General features: G+C 48.3%; 1 protein-coding gene across 2 annotated transcripts in view; it reads left to right on the top strand.

Annotated features, from left to right (window-relative positions):
* Nucleotides 1–223: 223 nt before the first annotated feature.
* The window catches only part of LOC139395878 (pyruvate dehydrogenase phosphatase regulatory subunit, mitochondrial-like), a 35856-nt gene continuing 15603 nt past the window's right edge, over nt 224–20476 (top strand). Inside the window, exons 1-12 of one of the 2 annotated variants that reach the window (XM_071143192.1) lie at nt 224–368; nt 1070–1357; nt 3938–4071; nt 6280–6361; nt 6963–7126; nt 9504–9625; nt 10277–10394; nt 12317–12466; nt 12879–13071; nt 16736–16860; nt 17269–17424; nt 17714–17847. In XM_071143192.1, the coding sequence (XP_070999293.1) occupies nt 1083–1357; nt 3938–4071; nt 6280–6361; nt 6963–7126; nt 9504–9625; nt 10277–10394; nt 12317–12466; nt 12879–13071; nt 16736–16860; nt 17269–17424; nt 17714–17847 (1653 nt within the window). In that variant the 5' untranslated portion in view covers nt 224–368; nt 1070–1082. The remainder of the gene's footprint in view (nt 369–1069; nt 1358–3937; nt 4072–6279; nt 6362–6962; nt 7127–9503; nt 9626–10276; nt 10395–12316; nt 12467–12878; nt 13072–16735; nt 16861–17268; nt 17425–17713; nt 17848–20476) is intronic. The other variant, XM_071143193.1, reaches the window with a different exon arrangement.

Genomic DNA, 20476 nt, shown 5'->3' with positions numbered 1-20476 from the left:
TCATGTGAAATCCATAGATTAGGTCGAATTAATTTATTTCAATTGACTGATTTCCTTATATGAACTGTAACTCAGTAAATTGGTTTAAATTGTTGCGTTTATATTTTTGTAAATAATTGTACAAATTTTAATAATTATTAATTTACCAAGTATACAGGATGGAACTTTTATTCTGACGGATTTCAAAAAAATCCGCGACCCGGAAGTAGTTAGTTTTTGTTGCCTGTTTCACGGCGGTGTAAATAAACAATGCAGCTTGTTTGGCCGAAGAGGGTCTGACTGAAACATTCTGCTGTCATCGAGGCGCAGGACTGAAATCTGCTTCAAGCCGAATAGAGATTTCATTACTTTTGGAGTGGAGTGAGTCGGTGAGTTTGCTACATGATAATGATAATGCTAACTAGCATTATCATTAGCTAGACGAATGTCAGAAGGCCGCTAGCGTATTACCAATGCAAAGACGTTTGGATCGGGGTGTTGTTCTCCTTGGAGCGAAGGTCGAACACAAGCAAACTTAAGATTTACTGTTGGCATTAGCAACAAGTGATAGTTATCATTGAGCCAGCTGATCAACTAACGTTAGCTAAAGTTCGCTTGCTAACTGTAGCTTGTTTGAAAGACAGTACGAAAGTTAGCTGTGGTACCTAGTACCTAAGTCTGCATGCTTGCTAATGTCATTCTCCAGGCCTGTTGTGTTGTGATCCTCCTGGCCTGTTGTGTTCTGATCCTCCGGGCCTGTTGTGTTCTGATCCTCCAGGCCTGTTGTGTTCTGATCCTCCAGGCCTGTTGTGTTCTGATTCTCCAGGCCTGTTGTGTTCTGATCCTCCAGGCCTGTTGTGTTCTGATCCTCCAGGCCTGTTGTGTTCTGATCCTCCAGGCCTGTTGTGTTCTGATCCTCCAGGCCTGTTGTGTTCTGATCCTCCAGGCCTGTTGTGTTGTGATCCTCCTGGCCTGTTGTGTTGTGATCCTCCTGGCCTGTTGTGTTGTGATCCTCCTGGCCTGTTGTGTTGTGATCCTCCTGGCCTGTTGTGTTCTGATTCTCCTGGCCTGTTGTGTTCTGATTCTCCAGGTTCCTCCAAGCCATGCACTGCAGCTGTGTATGGAGCTCCAGGGCTCTGTCCCCTGCCCTGCTCCCTAGGCTGCTGTCCCATGCAGGATGCTGGGCTCCGGGGACCAGGCCTAGGGGTATCTGGAGCTCCCCTCGGAGACTGGCCTCGGCTGTAGAGACCACGCAGCCCATCCCCCTGCCCAGCCAAGCCCGGGTGGTGATCTGTGGAGGGGGCATCGTAGGGACATCTGTGGCCTATCACCTGGCCAAGCTGGGCTGGACTGAGATAGTACTATTGGAGCAGGGAAGGTAGGAGAGGCTAAATGATGTGGTCTGTTTACAAGAGGGGGGTGCATGTTTCCAGAACACTTTATTTGTGGGTAGGTGGACAATATATCATGATTTCATGAGTTCATTGTTTTACTGGGCTTGTCAGGGGATGAGAGACCAACACAGTAAAAACATGGACTAGCCTACGAGACCTTCTGTAATCAATGATAACATCTAGAAATCACAAGGAACCATGGTCTTATGTCTCATTACTCACCCTGCTGGGTTGTGAACCATGAACTTATGTCTCATTACTCACCCTGCTGGGTTGTGATCCATGGTCTTCTGTCTCATTACTCACCCTGCTGGGTTGTGATCCTCTGTGTGTGTGATCTACTGTGTGATCCTCTGTGTGTGTGATCTACTGTGTGGTCTTCTGTGTGTGTGATCTACTGTGTGATCCTCTGTGTGATCTACTGTGTGGTCCTCTGTGTGTGTGTGTGTGTGTGTGTGTGTGTGTGTGTGTGTGTGTGATCTACTGTGTGATCTACTGTGTGATCCTCTGTGTGTGTGATCTACTGTGTGTGTGATCTACTGTGTGGTCCTGTGTGTGTGTGATCCTCTGTGTGTGTGTGATCTACTGTGTGGTCCTCTGTGTGTGTGATCTACTGTGTGATCCTCTGTGTGTGTGATCTACTGTGTGTGTGGTCCTGTGTGTGTGTGATCCTCTGTGTGTGTGTGATCTACTGTGTGACCTACTGTGTAATCCTCTGTGTGTGTGATCTACTGTGTGGTCCTCTGTGTGTGTGATCTACTGTGTGGTCCTCTGTGTGTGTGTGTGTGATCTACTGTGTGGTCCTCTGTGTGTGTGATCTACTGTGTGGTCCTCTGTGTGTGTGATCCTCTGTGTGTGTGTGATCTACTGTGTGGTCCTCTGTGTGTGTTAGACAGGGGGGAAAGTAGATGGCATTTCTTACAGTTATGGGATCTACTGTCTGTGTAATTGCGGATCATAGAATCCCATAATGAATCCCTATGAATTATTGTGATCTCATGGGCCTTGTAAGGATTGGGCATCTCGCCTGTATTATGCATGACCTTTTAATGAGCCATTAACACAACCAGTCATGATGTTTTCATCTGATTGGATTTAATGAGCCATTAACACAACAATTCATGATGTTTTCATCTGATTGTCTAACAACCTTGTGTAAATATTTATAAAATACAGGCAAATCACGTTTTTCACTGCACTGAGCCTTTAAATAGTGGTGAAATAGCTGACAGTTTTCTTGGCATCTTTGTATTAGTTATTGTGATAGGCTCACGGTTTACCCGGTACGGCGTACCCCCACTATTTAGTGAACCGCCTTACTTTCACCCCTAGTGTTATAGGCTGAGTGCTGGCACCACCAGGCTGGGTGTTAGGCTGGGTGCTGGTACCACCAGGCTGGGTGTTAGGCTGGGTGTTAGGCTGGGTGCTGGTACCACCAGGCTGGGTGTTAGGCTGGGTGTTAGGCTGGGTGCTGGCACCACCAGGCTGGGTGTTAGGCTGGGTGCTGGTACCACCAGGCTGGGTGTTAGGCTGGGTGCTGGCACCACCAGGCTGGGTGTTAGGCTGGGTGCTGGTACCACCAGGCTGGGTGTTAGGCTGGGTGCTGGTACCACCAGGCTGGGTGTTAGGCTGGGTGTTAGGCTGGGTGCTGGTACCACCAGGCTGGGTGTTAGGCTGGGTGTTAGGCTGGGTGCTGGTACCACCAGGCTGGGTGTTAGGCTGGGTGTTAGGCTGGTTGCTGGCACCACCAGGCTGGGTGTTAGGCTGGGTGTTAGGCTGGGTGTTAGGCTGGGTGTTAGGCTGGGTGCTGGCACCACCAGGCTGGGTGTTAGGCTGGGTGCTGGTACCAACAGGCTGGGTGTTAGGCTGGGTGCTGGTACCACCAGGCTGGGTGTTAGGCTTGGTGTTAGGCTGGGTGCTGGTACCACCAGGCTGGGTGTTAGGCTGGGTGTTAGGCTGGTTGCTGGCACCACCAGGCTGGGTGTTAGGCTGGGTGCTGGTACCACCAGGCTGGGTGTTAGGCTGGGTGCTGGCACCACCAGGCTGGGTGTTAGGCTGGGTGCTGGTACCACCAGGCTGGGTGTTAGGCTGGGTGCTGGTACCACCAGGCTGGGTATTAGGCTGGGTGCTGGTACCACCAGGCTGGGTGTTAGGCTGGGTGCTGGTACCACCAGGCTGGGTGTTAGGCTGGGTACAGCTAACCATGTTGTTGTCATTTCTCTGTGTGCTAGGCTAGGTGCTGTACCTAACCATGTTGTTGTCATCTCTCTGTGTGCTAGGCTAGGTGCTGTACCTAACCATGTTGTTGTCATCTCTCTGTGTGCTAGGCTAGGTACAGCTAACCATGTTGTTGTCATCTCTCTGTGTGCTAGGCTAGGTGCTGTACCTAGCCATGTTGTCCTCATCTCTCTGTGTGCTAGGCTAGGTGCTGTACCTAACCATGTTGTCCTCATCTCTCTGTGTGCTAGGCTAGGTGCTGTACCTAACCATGTTGTCCTCATCTCTCTGTGTGCTAGGCTAGGTGCTGTACCTAACCATGTTGTCCTCATTTCTCTGTGTGCTAGGCTAGGTGCTGGCACCACCAGGCTGTGTGCTGGGATCGTCAGCGTGGCCAAGCCCATTTCTATTGAGTGTAAAATGGCTGACTACTCCAACTCCCTGTATGAACACCTGGAGGAGGAGACTGGGGTCAAGACAGGTGGGATGGACTTCTACAGTATGACTAGCCTGAGTTCTACTCCATGTGTACTAACATGCCTACACTATGACTAGCCTGAGTTCCACTCCATTTGTATTAACATGCCTACAGTATGACTAGCCTGAGTTCTACTCCATTTGTGCTAACATGCCTACAGTATGACTCTAGCCTGAGTTCCACTCCACTTGTACTAACATGCCTACATGCCTGGAACTCAGACTAGCCTGAGTTCCACTCCATTTGTGCTAACATGCCTACAATATAACTCTAGCCTGAGTTCCAGTCCATTTGTGCTAACATGCCTACAGTATGACTCTAGCCTGAGCTCCACTCCATTTGTACTAACATGCCTACATGCCTGGAACTCAGACTAGCCTGAGTTCCACTCCATTTGTGCTAACATGCCTACAATATAACTCTAGCCCGAGTTCCAGTCCATTTGTGCTAACATGCCTATAGTATGACTAGCCTGAGTTTCACTCCACTTGTACTAACATGCCTACAATATAACTCTTGCCTGAGTTCCACTCCATTTGTACTAACATGCCTACAGTATGACTCTAGCCTGGTTTCCACTCCATTTGTGCTAACATGCCTACATTATGACTCTAGCCTGGTTTCCACTCCATTTGTGCTAACATGCCTACAGTATGACTCTAGCCTGAGTTCCACTCCATTTGTGCTAACATGCCTACAGTATGACACTAGCCTGAGTTCCAGTCCATTTGTGCTAACACGCCTACAGTATGACTCTAGCCTGAGTTCCACTCCATTTGTGCTAACATGCCTACAGTATGACTCTAGCCTGAGTTCCAGTCCATTTGTGCTAACATGCCTACAATATGACTCTAGCCTGAGTTCCACTCCACTTGCGCTAACATGTCTACAGTATGACTCTAGCCTGAGTTCCACTCCATTTGTACTAACATGCCTACAGTATGACTCTAGCTTGAGTTCCTGAGTTCCGCTCCATTTGTACTAACTCCTTATCAGTGAATGTCTCTGGAAGCTGGTTAGTTTGCCTCTCCTGCTCTCTGCAGTACAGTTCCAGTCTGTCTCAACGTACCTCAATGGGTTTATGAACACGTCTTTGCTGTGTGGTTGTGTTCTGATTGTGTTTTAGCCAGTTGTTTTGGTTGTTGAATCAATTATATATTATCTATGAGGTCATGTGACTGGCTGTATCCTACCAGTGCTTCCCCCTCCTCCTCTCACATGCTGTTTCAGTTTGTGTTTCAACACAGATTTACCAGTGGTATTTAGTCTTGTGTGTAAACAGATTTACCAGTGGTATTTAGTCTTGTGGAACAACAGATTTACCAGTGGTATTTAGTCTTGTATAAACAACAGATTTACCAGTGGTATTTAGTCTTGTGTGTAAACAGATTTACCAGTGGTATTTAGTCTTGTGGAACAACAGATTTACCAGTGGTATTTAGTCTTGTATAAACAACAGATTTACCAGTGGTATTTAGTCTTGTGGAACAACAGATTTACCAGTGGTGTTTAGTCTTGTGGAACAACAGATTTCCAGTGGTATTTAGTCTTGTGGAACAACAGATTTACCAGTGGTATTTAGTCTTGTGGAACAACAGATTTACCAGTGGTATGTAGTCTTGTATAAACAACAGATTTCCAGTGGTATTTAGTCTTGTGGAACAACAGATTTCCAGTGGTATTTAGTCTTGTGGAACAACATATTTACCAGTGGTATTTAGTCTTGTGGAACAACAGATTTACCAGTGGTATTTAGTCTTGTGGAACAACAGATTTACCAGTGGTATTTAGTCTTGTGGAACAACAGATTTACCAGTGGTATTTAGTCTTGTGGAACAACAGATTTACCAGTGGTATTTAGTCTTGTGGAACAACAGATTTACCAGTGGTATTTAGTCTTGTGGAACAACAGATTTACCAGTGGTATTTAGTCTTGTATAAAGACAGATTTACCAGTGGTATTTAGTCTTGTATAAACAACAGATTTACCAGTGGTATTTAGTCTTGTGGAACAACAGATTTACCAGTGGTATTTAGTCTTGTAGAACAACAGATTTACCAGTGTTATTTAGTCTTGTATAAACAACAGATTTACCAGTGGTATTTAGTCTTGTGCCAACATCCAGACAGTATGGCAGGGCGTTGCCTTGTGTGGTTTAACGCGAGATGACTCATGACTTGGCAGTCCTGATGTGTGTGTGTTTGTTCCAGGTTACGTGAAAACAGGCTCTCTATGTCTGGCCCAGAATCAGGACCGTTTCCTCTCCCTGAAGCGCCTGGCATCCAGGCTGAAGTAAGTCCCTCCCTAACCGCCTTTCTCTTCCCTCCCTAACCTGACCCTGCCTCTCCTCTGGTCTGAATTATATCTCAGTACTCTCTCCTCTGGTCTGAATTATAGCTCAGTATTCTCTCTCTGGTCCAGTCTCTCCCTGACCCTCTCCTCTGGTCTGAATTATAGCTCAGTACTCTCTCTGGTCCAGTCTCTCCCTGACCCTCTCCTCTGGTCTGAATTATAGCTCAGTACTCTCTCTGGTCCAGTCTCTCCCTGACCCTCTCCTCTGGTCTGAATTATAGCTCAGTACTCTCTCTGGTCCAGTCTCTCCCTGACCCTCTCCTCTGGTCTGAATTATAGCTCAGTACTCTCTCTGGTCCTGTCTCTCCCTGACCCTCTCCTCTGGTCTGAATTATAGCTCAGTACTCTCTCTGGTCCAGTCTCTCCCTAACCTCTGGTCTGAATTATAGCTCAGTATTCTCTCTGGTCCAGTCTCTCCCTAACCTCTCTCCTCCTCCCTCTCTCCTCCTCCCTCTCTCCTCCCTTCCTCCTCTCCTCCCTCCCTCCCTCTCTCTTCTCCTCCTCCTCTCTCTCCTCTCTCCTTTCTCTCCTCCTTCCTCAGTGTGATGGGGATCCCCTGTAACGTGATCAAACCCAAAGAGGTGTCCAAGCTCCACCCCCTGGTGAATATTCATGACCTGGTGGGGGCGCTCCACCTGCCGGGGGATGCCGTGGTGTCACCGCCTGACGTCAACCACGCCCTCGCCACGGCAGCAGCCGGACACGGTGAGACAGTAAAACCAAGGATGGACTATTGTTCGGCTTGCAAGCCAAAAATTCCCAGGTTTTCCAGAAATCCTGATTGGATGATTCCAGATTTCCTGCTTGTTCCATCCTGATTTGGGGGAATTTTCCAACTGGGATTTCTGGAAAAACTGAATTTTAGGAAAAATCCTGCAAGCCCATCTGTAGTGGAGGTTTCAATAGAAAGTTACAACCATGTGGTTTCGCCATCAGTTAGAATGAAGCCAGAAAGCAAGGCTACTGGAGGGAAGGGCCAAGGTGTGGTCTGCCAAGGTGTGGTCTGCCAAGGTGTGGTCTGCCAAGGTGTGGTCTGCCAAGGTGTGGTCTGCCAAGGTGTGGTCTGCCAAGGTGTGGCCTGCCAGGGTGTGGCCTGCCAAGGGCCAAGGTGTGGCCTGCCAGGGTGTGGCCTGCCAAGGGCCAAGGTGTGGCCTGCCAAGGTGTGGTCTGCCAAGGTGTGGTCTGCCAAGGTGTGGTCTGCCAAGGTGTGGTCTGCCAAGGTGTGGTCTGCCAAGGTGTGGCCTGCCAAGGGCCAAGGTGTGGCCTGCCAGGGTGTGGCCTGCCAAGGGCCAGGGTGTGGCCTGCCAAGGTGTGGCCTGCCAAGGTGTGGCCTGCCAGGGTGTGGCCTGCCAAGGGTCAAGGTGTGGCCTGCCAAGGTGTGGCCTGCCAAGGGGCCAAGGTAAGGCCTGCCAATCAGAGTGAGGTAGTCGGTGCCCAGGGGGCATCTCTTTGGCTAATTTGACATCATGCTACTCCAATCAAACGAACGATGAACTATTGATAGTGTTTGTCATGTTTGATCACATTGTACTTTTCTACATGAATACATGTACATTTGAAGTTGGAAATTTACATACACTTAGGTTGGAGTCATTAAAACTCGTTTTTCAACCACTCCACAAATGTCTTGTTAACAAACTATAGTTTTGGCAAGTCGGTTAGGACGTCTACTTTATGCATGACACAAGTAAATTTTCCAACAATTGTTTTCAGACAGATTATTTCACTTACAGTGAATTATATCACAATTCCAGTGGGTCAGAAGTTTATATACACTAAATTGTCTGCCTTTAAACAGCTTGGAAAATTCCAGAAAATTATGTCATGACTTTAGAAGCTTCTGATAGTCTAATTGACATAATTTGAGTCAATTGGAGTTGTACCTGTGGATGTATTTCAAGGCCTACCTTCAAACTCAGTGCCTCTTTGCTTGACATCATGGGAAAATCAAAAGAAATCAGCCAAGACCTCAGACAAAATAATTGTAGACCTCCACAAGTCTGGTTCATCCTTGGGAGCAATTTCCAAATGCCTGAAGGTACCACATTCATCTTTACAAACAATAGTATGCGAGTATATATCCTATATCGACATAACCTGAAAGGCCGCTCAGCAAGGAAGAAGCCACTGATCCAAAACCACTATAAAAAAAGTCAGACTATGGTTTGCAACTTCACATGGGGACAAAGATGGTACTTTTTGGAGAAATGTCCTCTGGTCTGATGAAACAAAAATAGACCTCAACCCTATAGAAAATTTGTGGGCAGAACTGAAAAAGTGTGTGCTGGCAAGGAGGCCTACAAACCTGACTCAGTTACACCAGCTCTGTCAGGGGGAATGGGACAAAATTCCCCAACTTATTTTGGGAAGCTTGTGGAAGGCTACCCAAAACATTTGACCCAAGTTAAACAATTTAAAGGCAATGCTACCAAATACTAATTGAGTGTATGTAAACTTCTGACCCACTGGGAATGTGATGAAAGAAATAAAAGCTGAAATAAGTCATTCTCTCTACTATTATTCTGACATTTCACATTCTTAAAACAAAGTGGTGAACCTAACTGACCTAAGACCGGGAATTTATACTAGGATCAAATGTCAGGAATTGTGGAAAAACTGAGTTTAAATGCATTTGGTTACGGTGAATGTAAACTTCTGACTTCAACTGTTAACCATGTTCTGATGTCCAGGAGTCCAGATCCATGAGCCCACCACAGTTAACCATGTTCTGATCTCCAGGAGTCCAGATCCATGAGCTCACCACAGTTAACCATGTTCTGATCTCCAGGAGTCCAGATCCATGAGCTCACCACAGTTAACCATGTTCTGATCTCCAGGAGTCCAGATCCATGAGCGCACCACAGTTAACCATGTTCTGATCTCCAGGAGTCCAGATCCATGAGCGCACCACAGTTAACCATGTTCTGATCTCCAGGAGTCCAGATCCATGAGCTCACCACAGTTAACCATGTTCTGATCTACAGGAGTCCAGATCCATGAGCTCACCACAGTTAACCATGTTCTGATCTCCAGGAGTCCAGATCCATGAGCTCACCACAGTTAACCATGTTCTGATCTACAGGAGTCCAGATCCATGAGCGCACCACAGTTAACCATGTGATGATGGAGAAGGGACATGTGACAGCGGTGGAGACGGACAGAGGAGCCATCGAGTGTGAATACTTTGTCAACTGTGCAGGACAGGTGAACCTCTATCCATTACGTGTGTGTGTGTGTGTGCGTGTGCGTGTGTGTGTGTGACTGTAAATGACATGGCGTCTCTCCCTCCACTAGTCTTTAGACAGCTAGACAGCTCTCTTCAGCCCAACTGATCTGTAAGGTTTCATAACGCGTTATGAATGATAGGATGGGTCCTATTTAGTGCACTAGAATAAGGAACCATTTGGGACACAGTCATGCTGTATATGAAGTGTTGTAACTGGCTGTCTCTGAGCTGTCTCTGAGGTTTCTAATCTAAAGACTCTCTGGGTGTAGGAGCTGGACCAGTGAAGTGTTGTAATCTAGCTGTCTCTGAGGGAGCTGGGCCAGTGAAGTGTTGTATCTAGCTGTCTCTGAGGGAGCTGGGCCAGTGAAGTGTTGTATCTAGCTGTCTCTGAGGGAGCTGGGCCAGTGAAGTGTTGTATCTATCTGTCTCTGAGGGAGCTGGGCCAGTGAAGTGTTGTATCTAGCTGTCTCTGAGGGAGCTGGGCCAGTGAAGTGTTGTATCTAGCTGTCTCTGAGGGAGCTGGGCCAGGCCAGTGAAACCAGGGTGTCTGTTCCTCTACACGTGTTCATATAATAGGGGGTTATGAATGCTATATGATATGTTATAACTGTCCTATGTATGTTCTACAGTGGGCGTATGAGCTGGGCCAGGCCAGTGAGACCAAGGTGTCTGTTCCTCTCCATGGATGTGAACACTTCTACCTGCTCTCCAAACCTCTACCAGAGCCTCTACAGCCCAGCACCCCAGGTGAGACTACCTCCTCTCAGAGCCTCTACAGCCCTGAACCCCAGGTGAGACTACCTCCTCTACAGCCCAGAACCCCAGGTGAGACTACCTCCTATCAGAGCCTCTACAGCCCAGAACCCCAGGTGAGACTACCTCCTATCAGAGCCTCTACAGCCCAGAACCCCAGGTGAGTCCACCTCCTCTACAGCCAAGAACCCCAGGTGAGACTACCTCCTCTACATCCAAGAACCCCAGGTGAGACTACCTCCTCTACAGCCAAGAACCCCAGGTGAGACTACCTCCTCTACAGCCCAGAACCCCAGGTGAGACTACCTCCTATCAGAGCCTCTACAGCCCAGAACCCCAGGTGAGTCCACCTCCTCTACAGTCCAGAACCCCAGGTGAGACTACCTCCTCTACAGCCCAGAACCCCAGGTGAGACTACCTCCTCTACAGCCCAGAACCCCAGGTGAGACTACCTCCTCTACAGCCCAGAACCCCAGGTGAGACTCCCTCCTCTACAGCCCAGAACCCCAGGTGAGACTACCTCCTATCAGAGCCTCTACAGTCCAGAACGCCAGGTAAGACTACCTCCTCTACAGCCCAGAACCCCAGGTGAGACTCCCTCCTCTACAGCCCAGAACCCCAGGTGAGACTACCTCCTATCAGAGCCTCTACAGTCCAGAACCCCAGGTGAGACTACCTCCTCTACAGCCCAGAACCCCAGGTGAGACTACCTCCTCTACAGCCCAGAACCCCAGGTGAGACTACCTCCTCTACAGCCCAGAACCCCAGGTGAGACTACCTCCTCTACAGCCCAGAGCCCCAGGTCAGACTACCTCCTCTACAGCCCAGAACCCCAGGTGAGACTCCCTCCTCTACAGCCCAGAACCCCAGGAGAGACTACCTCCTATCAGAGCCTCTACAGCCCAGAACCCCAGGTGAGTCCACCTCCTCTACAGTCCAGAACCCCAGGTGAGACTACCTCCTCTACAGCCCAGATACAAATAATCCACGTATGGTTTCTTCAAGGAGTTAGAGCTGGTACCGTTCAGTCCAGAAGGAGTTAGAGCTGGTACCGCTCAGTCCAGAAGGAGTTAGAGCTGGTACCGCTCAGTCCAGAAGGAGTTAGAGCTGGTACCGCTCAGTCCAGAAGGAGTTAGAGCTGGTACCGCTCAGTCCAGAAGGAGTTAGAGCTGGTACCGCTCAGTCCAGAAGGAGTTAGAGCTGGTACCGCTCAGTCCAGATGAGCACGGCCTTATTTATATTACAGCGTATTGGATAACTGTCATTCATATTCACCCAGTTCAATGTAACAGTGATGGGTTTAGGTTACTGTCATTCATATTCACCCAGTTCAATGTAACAGTGATAGGTTTAGGTTACTGTCATTCATATTCCATTCACCCAGTTCAATGTAACAGTGACAGGTTTAGGTTACTGTCATTCATATTCACCCAGTTCAATGTAACAGTGACAGGTTTAGGTTACTGTCATTCATATTCACCCAGTTCAATGTAACATCCATAGGTTGGAGAACGTCCTCCGGAAGTTGTCGTAATTACTGTGTAAGTCTATGGAAGGGGGTGAGAACCATGAGCCTCCTAGGTTTTGTTTTGAAGTCGATGTGCCCAGAGGAGGACGGAAACTAGCTGTCCTCCGGCTACACTATGTTGCTGCTGAGGCTACTTTGACCTTCATTGCAAAACGGTGTGTTTTAATCAATGATTTGGTAACATGCAAATTTTTTTTGTGTAGTTTTATCTAAATGGGATAACCTTTTTAATGTTTTACTATTTAAATGTTTATGAAATTCACTGAGGAGGATGGTCCTCCCCTTCCTCCTCTGAGGAGCCTCCGCTGGCCTGAACTCTGTCCTGTCTGGTGGTTAGGGTCAGGGTTAGACTGTGTTGTAACTGTGTATCTCTGTGTGTTCTCTCTAGTGGTGATGGATATGGACGGGAGGATCTATGTGAGAGCGTGGCAGGGAGGGGTCCTGTCTGGTGGATTTGAGAAGAACCCTAAACCCATCTTCACCGAGGGACGTAACCAGCTGGAGATCCAGACCATGCAGGAGGACTGGGACCACTTCGGTAAGAGACGGGGTGATTTTTCTATAATGGCACCCTATTCTGTTTATGTTGCCACGGCTACTGTAAAACACGGAGTCCATTTAGTTTTGTTTTCCATAGCGACTTTGTGCTGTGAGTGCATACATTTTAAAATGGGTTGTCCCCAGTGGGAATCGAACCCATGATGTTGGCGCACACTCTCACCAACTGAGACAGTATGGGTTGGCCCCAGTGGGAATCGAACCCATGATGTTGGCACACACTCTTACCAACTGAGACAGTATGGGTTGTCCCCAGTGGGAATCGAACCCATACTGGTTATATACTGTGTTTATGTGAGGTGGTTATATACCATAGTAACTGACCGGTCCATAGTGTCTCTACCTAACCCCCTCTCTTACCCCCTCTCTTACCCCCTCCCTCCTCCCTGTAGAACCCATGCTGTCAGCCCTGTTGAGGAGGATGCCAGAACTAGAGGTGTGTGAGATCCAGCAGCTGGTCAACTGTCCTGAGTCATTCACCCCAGACATGCGCTGTCTGATGGGGGAGACACCGGGGGTGCACGGCTACTTCGTCCTGGCTGGAATGAACGCCTCTGGCCTGGCCTTCGCTGGCGGAGCAGGAAAGTAAGGATAGGACATTTCCAGTACATCTACTTTAGGGTTGAGAGTGAGAACGACAGGACATTTCCAGTACATCTACTTTAGGGTTGAACGACAGGACATTTCCAGTACATCTACTTTAGGGTTGAACGTGAGAACGACAGGACATTTCCAGTACATCTACTTTAGGGTTGAACGTGAGAACGACAGGACATTTCCAGTACATCTACTTTAGGGTTGAGAGTGAGAACGACAGGACATTTCCAGTACATCTACTTTAGGGTTGAACGTGAGAACAACAGGACATTTCCAGTACCTCTACTTTAGGGTTGAACGTGAGAACAACAGGACATTTCCAGTACCTCTACTTTAGGGTTGAACGTGAGAACAACAGGACATTTCCAGTACATCTACTTTAGGGTTGAACGTGAGAACAACAGGACATTTCCAGTACATCTACTTTAGGGTTGAACGTGAGAACGACAGGACATTTCCAGTACATCTACTTTAGGGTTGAACGTGAGAACGACAGGACATTTCCAGTACATCTACTTTAGGGTTGAAAGTGAGAACGACAGGACATTTCCAGAACATCTACTTTAGGGTTGAACGTGAGAACGACAGGACATTTCCAGTACATCTACTTTAGGGTTGAACGTGAGAACGACAGGACATTTCCAGTACATCTACTTTAGGGTTGAGAGTGAGAACAACAGGACATTTCCAGTACATCTACTTTAGGGTTGAACGTGAGAACGACAGGACATTTCCAGTACATCTACTTTAGGGTTGAAAGTGAGAACGACAGGACATTTCCAGAACATCTACTTTAGGGTTGAACGTGAGAACGACAGGACATTTCCAGTACATCTACTTTAGGGTTGAACGTGAGAACGACAGGACATTTCCAGTACATCTACTTTAGGGTTGAACGTGAGAACAACAGGACATTTCCAGTACATCTACTTTAGGGTTGAACGTGAGAACAACAGGACATTTCCAGTACATCTACTTTAGGGTTGAAAGTGAGAACGACAGGACATTTCCAGAACATCTACTTTAGGGTTGAACGTGAGAACAACAGGACATTTCCAGTACATCTACTTTAGGGTTGAACGTGAGAACAACAGGACATTTCCAGTACATCTACTTTAGGGTTGAACGTGAGAACGACAGGACATTTCCAGTACATCTACTTTAGGGTTGAACGTGAGAACGACAGGACATTTCCAGTACATCTACTTTAGGGTTGAACGTGAGAACGACAGGACATTTCCAGTACATCTACTTTAGGGTTGAACGTGAGAACAACAGGACATTTCCAGTACATCTACTTTAGGGTTGAACGTGAGAACGACAGGACATTTCCAGTACCTCTACTTTAGGGTTGAACGTGAGAACGACAGGACATTTCCAGTACATTTATGATGGCAAGCAAACAAAACATGAACATTTAAGGACTAAATTTGTTGATGAAAACAGTCCTGATGTTACAACCAACCTAATATTAGTCTGGTTCATGTTCTCCCCGTGGATTGACTGAGTATCGTCGACTGAGTATCGAACCTAATATTACTCTGGTTCATGTTCTCCCCACGGAGTATGGTAGACTGAGTATGGTAGACTGAGTATGGTAGACTGAGTATGGTAGACTGAGTATGGTAGACTGAGTATGGTAGACTGAGTATGGTAGACGGAGTATGGTAGACGGAGTATGGTAGACTGAGTATGGTAGACTGAGTATGGTAGACTGAGTATGGTAGACTGAGTATGGTAGACTGAGTATGGTAGACTGAGTATGCCAAATGCGGGTAGATTTTGGCGTGCAAGACGTCTTTCAGGTCTCCATGGTGTCGGGTGGTCAGGTCTCCACGGTGTCGGGTGGTCAGGTCTCCACGGTGTCGGGTGGTCAGGTCTCCACAGTGTCGGGTGGTCAGGTCTCCACAGTGTCGGGTGGTCAGGTCTCCACGGTGTCGGGTGGTCAGGTCTCCACAGTGTCGGGTGGTCAGGTCTCCACGGTGTCGGGTGGTCAGGTCTCCACAGTGTCGGGTGGTCAGGTCTCCACGGTGTCGGGTGGTCAGGTCTCCACAGTGTCGGGTGGTCAGGTCTCCACGGTGTCGGGTGGTCAGGTCTCCACGGTGTCGGGTGGTCAGGTCTCCACGGTGTCGGGTGGTCAGGTCTCCACGGTGTCGGGTGGTCAGGTCTCCACGGTGTCGGGTGGTCAGGTCTCCACGGTGTCGGGTGGTCAGGTCTCCACGGTGTCGGGTGGTCAGGTCTCCACGGTGTCGGGTGGTCAGGTCTCCACAGCGTGAGCTGGCGGGTGGTCAGGTCTCCACAGCGTGAGCTGGCGGGGGCTCAGGTCTCCACAGCGTGAGCTGGCGGGTGCTCAGGTCTCCACAGTGTCGGGTGCTCAGGTCTCCACAGTGTGAGCTGGCGGGTGCTCAGGTCTCCACAGTGTGAGCTGGCGGGTGCTCAGGTCTCCACAGTGTCGGGTGCTCAGGTCTCCACAGTGTGAGCTGGCGGGTGCTCAGGTCTGGTCTGGTCAGTTTTCAAAGTATCTGACGTTTTGTTTAGTAGTTGGTGGATGAACCTCATTATGTTTGAATCCTATGTAGCCTATTCTACTTCCTGCTGCGACACTGGGCTGTGTGAAAGATTGTTTTAGAAGCGCTGTGCACAGGCATAAAAATTGGTCTAATTTACCTGAAACCAAGTTTAGTAAAGGGGGAATCTGTCCTTGTGTTTCTTGGCTATTTACATTGTTTTGTTCACAAGACAGAAAATCAACCTTCGATTGAGGTTCAACCACCAGGGAAGAGGGAACACCTCTGGTTCACGTAGTATCGTAACAACACCAGAAAACACAGAAAATCAACCTGTGATTGAGGTTCAACCACCAGGGAAGAGGGAACACCTCTGGTTCACGTAGTATCGCCACCACCCTAATCTGGGTCACGTCGTATCGCGACCACCCTAGTCTGGGTCACGTCGTATCGCGACCACCCTAATCTGGGTCACGTCGTATCGTGACAACCCTAATCTGGTTCATGTAGTATCGTGACCACACCAATCTGGTTCACGTAGTATCGTGACCACCCTAATCTGGTTCATGTAGGAGTGGAGTAATGTTTGATGATTGACTTACATACTTATCACTCCACTGTCCTGTCTGTCAGGGTTAGAGGTTACGACTGTCCTGTCTGTCAGGGTTAGAGGTTACGACTGTCCTGTCTGTCAGGGTTAGAGGTTACGACTGTCCTGTCTGTCAGGGTTAGAGGTTACGACTGTCCTGTCTGTCAGGGTTAGAGGTTACGACTGTCCTGTCTGTCAGGGTTAGAGGTTACGACTGTCCTGTCTGTCAGGGTTAGAGGTTAGAGGTTACAGTGCAGGGTTAGTGTATAGTGGTGGGCTAAATGAACTGGATCAAAGCAGTGTGTTCTGTCGTCAGGTACCTGGCAGAGTGGATGACGTATGGTTACCCCATGGCTAACGTCTGTCCTGTCTGTCAGGGTTAGAGGTTACGACTGTCCTGTCTGTCAGGGTTAGAGGTTACGACTGTCCTGTCTGTCAGGGTTAGAGGTTACGACTGTCCTGTCTGTCAGGGTTAGAGGTTAGAGGTTACAGTGCAGGGTTAGTGTATAGTGGTGGGCTAAATGAACTGGATCAAAGCAGTGTGTTCTGTCGTCAGGTACCTGGCAGAGTGGATGACGTATGGTTACCCCACGGCTAACGTCTGGCCTCTGGACATCAAACGCTTCGGCAACCTTCAGAGCAGCCGAACCTTCCTCCGACACAGGGTCATGGAGGTCATGCGTGAGTCCTGACCAGAGCAAACACAATCACACTCTCTGTTAGTAATGTCTGCCTGACTGTCCCTCTCTCTGCCTGACTGTCCCTCTCTCTGCCTGACTGTCCCTCTCTCTGCCTGACTGTCCCTCTCTCTGCCTGACTGTCCCTCTCTCTGCCTGACTGTCCCTCTCTCTGCCTGACTGTCCCTCTCTCTGCCTGACTGTCCCTCTCTCTGCCTGACTGTCCCTCTCTCTGCCTGACTGTCCCTCTCTCTGCCTGACTGTCCCTCTCTCTGCCTGACTGTCCCTCTCTCTCTGTGTCTGCCTGACTGTCCCTCTCTCTCTGTGTCTGACTGTCTGTCCTGCTCTCTCTCTCGGTTTCTGTCTGTCTGTCTCTCTCTCTCTCGGTTTCTGACTGTCTGTCTCTCACCAGCCCTGCTGTATAACCTAAAGGTTCCTCGTTGGGACTTCCAGACGGGCCGGCAGCTGAGGACTTCTCCCCTGTACGACCGTCTGGACACACAGGGAGCCAGATGGATGGAGAAACACGGCTTTGAGAGGGCCAAGTACTTCATCCCTGCAGGGAAGGGTGAGGCAGACCACACACACCCCACACACACACACCCCACCCCCACACCCCACACACACACCCCACCCCACACACACACCCCACCTCACACCACACACACCACACACACCCCCACCCCACACACCACAATTTCCCAATGCTTCTGTCTATCAGAGCTAAACCATGTTCCTCTGTTCTCAGACCTGCTGTCTCTTAGCTCTGTGTCTGTCTGTTTAGTTAAACAGTTCTATCATCTGTTCTCAGACCTGTGTCTGTCTGTTAGTTAAACAATTCTATCATCTGTTCTCAGACCTGCTGTCCCTGGATGCCAGTAAGACGTTCTATAAGCCTGACTGGTTTGACATCGTGGGGGCGGAGGTGAAATGCTGCAAGGAGGCCGTCTGTGTCATCGACATGTCCTCCTTCACCAAGTTTGAGCTCACTGTGAGTGACCCCTGGAAAGGAGAGGGAAGGGAGAGGAGGGGAAGTGAGGTATCAACTTCCTCCTATGATGGAAGCTCTAGGTGGCTGACCCCTGAAAAGGAGAGGGAGAGGAGGGGAAGTGAGGTATCAACTTCCTCCTATGATGGAAACTGTAGGTGGCTGACCCCTGAAAAGGAGAGGGAGAGGAGGGGAAGTGAGGTATCATCTGACCCCTGGAAAGGAGAGGGAGAGGAGGCGAAGTGAGGTATCAACTTCCTCCTATGATGGAAACTGTAGGTGGCTGACCCCTGAAAAGGAGAGGGAGAGGAGGGGAAGTGAGGTATCATCTGACCCCTGAAAAGGAGAGGGAGAGGAGGGGAAGTGAGGTATCAACTTCCTCCTATGATGGAAGCTCTAGGTGGCTGACCCCTGAAAAGGAGAGGGAGAGGAGGGGAAGTGAGGTATCATCTGACCCCTGGAAAGGAGAGGGAGAGGAGGGGAAGTGAGGTATCAACTTCCTCCTATGATGGAAGCTGTAGGTGGCTGACCCCTGAAAAGGAGAGGGAGAGGAGGGGAAGTGAGGTATCAACTTCCTCCTATGATGGAAGCTGTAGGTGGCTGACCCCTGAAAAGGAGAGGGAGAGGAGGGGAAGTGAGGTATCAACTTCCTCCTATGATGGAAGCTGTAGGTGGCTGACCCCTGAAAAGGAGCGGGAGAGGAGGGGAAGTTGGGTATCATCTGACCCCTGAAAAGGAGGGGAAGTGAGGTATCATCTGACCCCTGGACCCACAGAATGAAATAGAAAAAGGAATGTTATCTCCATGGTTAAACCACTCTAGGTCACAGCTATAATGTGAATGACATTATCTCTATGGCTGGACCACCCTCGGTCACAGCTATAATGTGAATGACATTATCTCTATGGTTAAACCACTCTAGGTCACAGCTATAATGTGAATGACATTATCTCTATGGTTAAACCACCCTCGGTCACAGCTATAATGTGAATGACATTATCTCTATGGTTAAACCACCCTCGGTCACAGCTATAATGTGAATGACATTATCTCTATGGTTAAACCACCCTAGGTCACAGCTATAATGTGAATGACATTATCTCTATGGTTAAACCACCCTAGGTCACAGCTATAATGTGAATTACATTATCTCTATGGTTAGACCACCCTAGGTCACAGCTATAATGTGAATTGCATTATCTCTATGGCTGGACCACCCTAGGTCACAGCTATAATGTGAATTACATTATCTCTATGGCTGGACCACCCTCGGTCAGAGCTATAATGTGAATTACATTATCTCTATGGCTGGACCACCCTAGGTCACAGCTATAATGTGAATTACATTATCTCTGACTAGAACACCCTAGGTCACAGCTATAATGTGAATTACATTATCTCTATGGCTGGACCACCCTCGGTCACAGCTATAATGTGAATTACATTATCTCTATGGCTGGACCACCCTCGGTCACAGCTATAATGTGAATTACATTATCTCTATGGCTGGACCACCCTAGGTCACCGCTATAATGTGAATTACATTATCTTTGACTAGACCAGCCTAGGTCACAGCTATAATGTGAATAACATTATCTCTATGGCTGGACCACCCTAGGGCACAGCTATAATGTGAATGACATTATCTCTGACTAGACCACCCTAGGTCACAGCTATAATGTGAATTACAGTATCTCTATGGCCAGACCACCCTCGGTCACAGATATAATGTGAATGACATTATCTCCATGGTTAGACCAGCCTCGGTCACAGCTATAATGTGAATGACATTATCTCTGACTAGACCACCCTCGGTCAGAGCTATAATGTGAATTACATTATCTCTATGGCTGGACCACCCTCGGTCACAGCTATAATGTGAATTACATTGTCTCTATGGCTGGACCACCCTAGGTCACAGCTATAATGTTAATTACATTATCTCTGACTAGACCACCCTAGGTCACAGCTATAATGTGAATTACATTATCTCTATGGCTGGACCACCCTCGGTCACAGCTATAATTTGAATTACATTATCTCTATGGCTGGACCACCCTCGGTCACAGCTATAATGTGAATTACATTATCTCTATGGCTGGACCACCCTAGGGCACAGCTATAATGTGAATTACAGTATCTCTATGGCCAGACCACCCTCGGTCACAGATATAATGTGAATGACATTATCTCCATGGTTAGACCAGCCTCGGTCACAGCTATAATGTGAAGTACATTATCTCTATGGCCAGACCACCCTCGGTCACAGCTATAATGTGAATGACATTATCTCCATGGTTAGACCACCCTCGGTCACAGCTATAATGTGAATGACATTATCTCCATGGTTAGACCACCCTAGGTCACAGCTATAATGTGAATGACATTATCTCCATGGTTAGACCACCCTCGGTCACAGCTATAATGTGAATGACATTATCTCCATGGTTAGACCACCCTAGGTCACAGCTATAATGTGAATGACATTATCTCCATGGTTAGACCACCCTCGGTCACAGCTATAATGTGAATGACATTATCTCCATGGTTAGACCACCCTAGGTCACAGCTATAATGTGAATGACATTATCTCCATGGTTAGACCACCCTCGGTCACAGCTATAATGTGAAT

Source organism: Oncorhynchus clarkii, unplaced genomic scaffold (genome assembly GCF_045791955.1).
Source record: "Oncorhynchus clarkii lewisi isolate Uvic-CL-2024 unplaced genomic scaffold, UVic_Ocla_1.0 unplaced_contig_4934_pilon_pilon, whole genome shotgun sequence".
Classification (NCBI taxonomy): domain Eukaryota; kingdom Metazoa; phylum Chordata; class Actinopteri; order Salmoniformes; family Salmonidae; genus Oncorhynchus; species Oncorhynchus clarkii.
Note: the sequence above shows the minus strand (reverse complement) of the source record. Positions and strands in the feature narration are given on the sequence as shown.